Genomic DNA, 5308 nt, shown 5'->3' with positions numbered 1-5308 from the left:
CCCCCCCCCCCCCCCCCCCCCCCCCCACACACACACACACACACACACACACACACACACACACACACACACACACACACTGAACAGGAGACAATTCCATATGAGATCATAGAAGCTGTTTATGTCTTGGTCACAAATCATTTGTGATTGGTTGCGATTGGTGGCGGTTTGATGTTTGACTGAAGAATGCTCGCTTTCTTGAATTCACAGTACATTGCTCAATGTTAAATAAAATACTTTTATAAACTTTTCTCTTTCCGGAGAGAAAACATGTAAAACTCTTCTACTTTTTAGTACATAAAAAAAAGTTGAAAAGATTAACAAATGGGGACTGAGTAACACAGCAGTGACTCATTGGCCTTTCAGTACGAGTGTGTGATTGGATGTTTCTATCTGTGTGTGCAGGTGTGCAACAGGGGAGGCATGGCATGAAGTGATGTTAGCGTGTATGTACGGGAAGAGGTGTGACCCCAAGTCTGACTACCTGCCTGGGGAGGAGTACACCTGTGGATCCAACTTTGCCATCATCTACTTCATGAGTTTCTACATGCTCTGTGCCTTTCTGGTAAAACATCCACCACATACATTAAAGTGTACACCTGTTTCAGCTTCAACACCTGTAGAAATACAGCTCTCTACAGCAGCTGCTTTTCACTCATGTTGTTGCCTGACATGGAAAACAGCACAGGGACTCGTGTGAACAAATGTTTCATCAGTAGACTCAAGCCCAGAGGTGAAGAGAGTAATAAATATAAATTAAAACTGCAAATAGCGATGGGCGGGCCCTCGCACTTGTAGCGTGTCGAGGGGTGAAGACTGCTCTTTTCTAAGCGACGTAATTATGCGGATGTTACTGATGTGGTCTGCCGTGATGAAACTACAATGTTCTGAAGATGGACTACAAAAAGCGCATCTTTGACACTGTGCCCCATGTTGTTGTAATGCAGGCTATCTAAAGGTGGACAACACGGTGGAATATATTACTTCATAACCAAGATAGCAAAAAGGTAGATAAGGTTCCTACCAGTCACTAAATAATGGACAGGGTTGTCACATTGAGAATGCTCACACTCACCCTCCTGCCCACCCATAGGCGTATTTATCAACATGAATCCCAATTGTATGTACAGTGTTTCCCACAGAATGACAGCGTAACTGTGCCGAGAGAGAGAGAGGGAGCGACGGGGCGAGAGGAGATGCTGAGAGAATATATGCACTGATTGGAGCTCTGTCATCAAATATGATTTTACCCATTTTAAATAGTAACAAAATCAATCAAAAATCAGTGCTGATAATGTGGCAGGCCGCCACAAATAAATCAGTGTGTGGGAAACACCTACTGTAGAGGTTATCCAGCTTGATCTTTGCCTTTATTAAGGCGAGGGTGTCAGCATCTGTGACTGAAGTATTAATTTGCTGAAGGCTGCAGTACATAACATGAGGCTACATGCAGCAACATTATCCTCACTTTGATCGCGTTACAAGACTAGTAACAGCTCGAATGGGTCTCAGTTACTGTTGACAGTTTAAGATATATGCATATTAGCAAGTTATGGCATAAGAGAGAAAAGACTTAATAGCCAATGGTAACTTACATGGTGATCAACCTCCTTTACCCTACATGGTTGGTGATTTCCTTTCCTTTCCTTTTTTTTATTGTAGAAAACACTTAATTTCAACAACCCGAAACATAAAACAGTGTTGAAACAGTATTAGATTACAAAAAAGCCAAAAGAAAACAAACCAAAAGAAAGAATGTAATTGTGAGTCTTATTAAAGTATCATAATGTGTGTCTGTGTTGCAATGATCTTGCTAAATGTGGTTTATGGATTTTATCGTTTGCGTTTTTGTGAAGGAATTGTGGGACGGCATTCTCTCCTTTTCTTTCATAAAGGATGGTCCGGTGTATTCTATGCTAAAGGAGATATGAAAGGAAGCATTGAGGCACCTTTCCTTAGCTTTTAGAGAATTCGAACAGCTCTTATCATGGCTGCCACTGAAATACTTCCGGTTCACTTCACTCAGTTAGGAACCTTCCTAAGAAAAAAAGACTTTTCGAACGCAGCCTATAAGTGCCCCCTTCAGGTGGTTCTGTTCCTTCTCTCTGGCAAGAAGTAAGTATTGATCCGTGTGTGGGTTTCCTGAACACTTCAATTTGCAGGCTCCTGTCCTCTTCAGTCTGTACAACACAGTCCAGGAAAGCTAAACTGTTGGACATGTGGACATCTTCTCGTGTGAACTTGATGTTATTGTCCACGGAGTTGATGTGCTCTGTGAAGGCTTGCACTTCTTGGATTTAATTTTGAATTTTGATAATATATCTGGTTTTACAGCTTTACAGCTGTTTCTACGGTTCCTGAGTTTAGAGATAAGTTGGTGCCAGTTGATGGCAGGTCTTGGTGAATTTTGTTTCTAACAGTTACAGTAGTTGTAACTACTGAGAGCTATGGGAATACTTGACTCTCTGTCAGCCTGGCTACAGTGCTGAAAAGAAACCTGGGGTTGTTCCTATTTTCCTCTATTAATGACGAGTAGTACGCTGCTCTGGCATTACGGAGGACCTTCCTATAAGTTTTAAGACTATGTTGCCAAATTAAACGAGAATTTTCCAGTTTGGTGGAACGCCAAATATCCGCGATATTTGCTTTAATTTGCAGGTTTCACACACATTTACTTTAGTGAATGCCCATTCTAGTTAGTGTGAGAGCTGTCACTTTAGTTGTCTTCGCTCTTTATTATTTATTTATTTATTATTATATATAACCCCATTTTCGGTGTCTATCTTCTCCCTCACCATTTATCCTAGAAACTTTGTTCCAACAATGTATATCCTGTTCAGGAGATTTATACTATTACTTTTATTGCTGATATGTGTAATGGCTGATTTTATATTAATATTTTTATGTGAAAACAATCAGTGGGTTTCAATGGGAGCAGAGGATCAACTTTCTTCCAACCTACTCAACTTTAAGAGCTAAATGCTCCGGCATATGTGCAGCTACAGACTCCATTTGAGCTGTAGGTTGCAGAAAAGATGTTGATCTTTCAAAGTTGCATTTGGTGTTTGCTAGAAAAATGTTTAGTTTAGGAGCTATGCCCTTCCAAAGTGAAGGGTTTTACAGCTTTTAGCAGACTTTAGAGTGTGTCATGTGATCATGTTAGAGCAGGGGTGGGCAAACTTTTTGGCTCAGGGGCCACAGTGACTTTTGACAGACGGGCCGGGCTAGCACCAGATGCATACATATCAAACATAAACATAAAATAGAAATTACAGTTTTAATACTTACATAAACTCTTAGTGGGAACAGTGTTGTTGATCACCCTTTTTTGCCAGTGCATCAAAGTCTGGTGTTAGTTTTGTTGTGGCAATTCTCAGAACAGATCTGAGGATCAACTCACCTGGGATCTGTGGGGTGGTTTGTTGGTTTTCATCACACTAAAAGCTTAATGAAGCATAAAACTCATCCAGTTTAAGAGTTGAACTTCTCCTTTAAGACGGTGTCACATTGGAGATCAATTAGTTCCAACTGCAACTCCTGTGGCGCCGTTTCAGGGTCTTGTGTGAAGGGACATGACACCAGCTGAAGTGATTTGTCAATTTTTCCAAAATCAGAGAAGCAACAGCAGAATTCTTCATTCAGGTCGTCCAGTGATTTCCTGTATTTTTTCACATGTCGATGGGCCTCTTTCAGCGTAGCCAGTGTGGGGAAATGAGCGAATGACTTGTTTGACATTTGCTTTGAGAATAAAGCTAGCTTGGATTTGAAGGCTCTGACATTTGTGTACATTTCATGCACAAACTGGTCTTTCCCTTGTAGCTTCACTTTCAGCTCATTCATGTGTGTCAGTATGTCCACAGCAAAAGCTAAATCACAAAGCCAATCTATGTCACTCAGCTCAGGAAAATTGTCAGCTTTCTTTGGAGTGGTAAAGCGAGTCCTAGTGATCAGTATCAATGTCTTCAAGAAACTTAATAAACTGACGATACTGAAGTCCCCCCGCACGAAAAAAGTTAATGACTTTTACAACGGGCTTCACTACGTGGTCAAGCTGCAATACGGATTTACACAGTGCTTTTTGGTGGATTATGCAGTGTAAGAAAATTACCTCCTGCTCAGGGTTGTCCTCTTTCACCCTCTCCTGGATTCTTTTGAGCAACCCGACGTTTTTTCCAGTCAGATTTGCCGATCCATCTGTGGTAACGTTGGCGAGCGTACTCCAAGGTAGCTTGAGCCTCTTGATGACCCCCGACACGCTGTCATACAAGTCCTCTCCCCCGTTTTCCCCTTTAGGGATTCCATAGCTAAAAACTCCTCCGTTATCCCAAAATTGTCATTAATCCCTCTGATAAAAATTAAAAGCTGAGCGGTGTCCTTTATGTCGTTACTTTCGTCTAGTGCCAATGAATATAATGTAAATGACTATGCTTTCTTGTTTAGCTCGCTAGCTAAGTCTTCGTCAATTAGCTCAACACGGCGAGACATTGTCCTGCGTGATAAGCTAATTTTTTCAAATTTGTTCTTGCTCAGGACACAAGGTACCTGCTGTCTCCACCATGCACTCTTTGAGAAATCTCCTTCGGGGAAAGGCTTGCTGGTCTTTGCTAGTTTGAATGCCAGCAAATAACTTGCCTTCGTGATTGATTCTTGGATGGCAGTTTGTCGGATAAAGGTGTTTTGCTGAGCCTGCAAACTAGCTGCCAACCTCTGAGCGGTAGCCGTCCTTTCTTGCGTTGACTGGTTGTTAGCGTAATTAGCATGCTTGGTGGAAAAGTGACGGCTGATGTTGTATTCCTTTAAAACCGCAAAGGTTTCTTGGCAAACAAGACATACATAGATACATACAAGACATACATAAACCTTTGACCCGACTTCAATAAAAAGTATTTAGTTGTCCATTCCTTATTAAACACTTGGCACTCACTGTCGACTTTTCTCTTCTTTGGCCCACTCATTGTTGCAGATGAGTTCAGAGCAGTAGCAGAGTAATAACAGAGAGTAGCCCGGGGTCCGCAAAATCAAGTCTATAACCGTGTCTAATGCGCCACCTGGTGGAAAGCCAGGCATTACAGGACAAGGTCAAATGAATGGAATGAGATGATTTGATTTGGGCAATTCTGTACCAATCTTCAGTTGGCCGGAATAAAAAGCCGTAGTTTGCCCACCCCTGTGTTAGAGGGTGGAGACGAAGATTTTGCTGACCAGAATTTTTTTTGTAAACAGTTGCCTATATTTATCTCCATAAGAACAAAAAAGGCACCAAAATGTAGCTACATGCCTTTTCTCTCTCAAAATCCTGCTCAGTGGA

The 5308-nt window shown here is 41.6% G+C and overlaps 1 protein-coding gene across 1 annotated transcript in view; it reads left to right on the top strand.

Moving 5' to 3' along the window:
- Positions 1-5308, top strand: part of LOC123987112 (dihydropyridine-sensitive L-type skeletal muscle calcium channel subunit alpha-1-like) — a 70760-nt gene that overhangs the window by 64101 nt on the left and 1351 nt on the right. Inside the window, exon 21 of the mRNA XM_046075725.1 lies at positions 406-565. Within this exon, the coding sequence (XP_045931681.1) occupies positions 406-565 (160 nt within the window). The remainder of the gene's footprint in view (positions 1-405; positions 566-5308) is intronic.

This window comes from Micropterus dolomieu, linkage group LG18 (assembly GCF_021292245.1).
Source record: "Micropterus dolomieu isolate WLL.071019.BEF.003 ecotype Adirondacks linkage group LG18, ASM2129224v1, whole genome shotgun sequence".
In the NCBI taxonomy this organism is placed as follows: domain Eukaryota; kingdom Metazoa; phylum Chordata; class Actinopteri; order Centrarchiformes; family Centrarchidae; genus Micropterus; species Micropterus dolomieu.
This window is presented reverse-complemented; position numbering and strand designations above follow the sequence as displayed.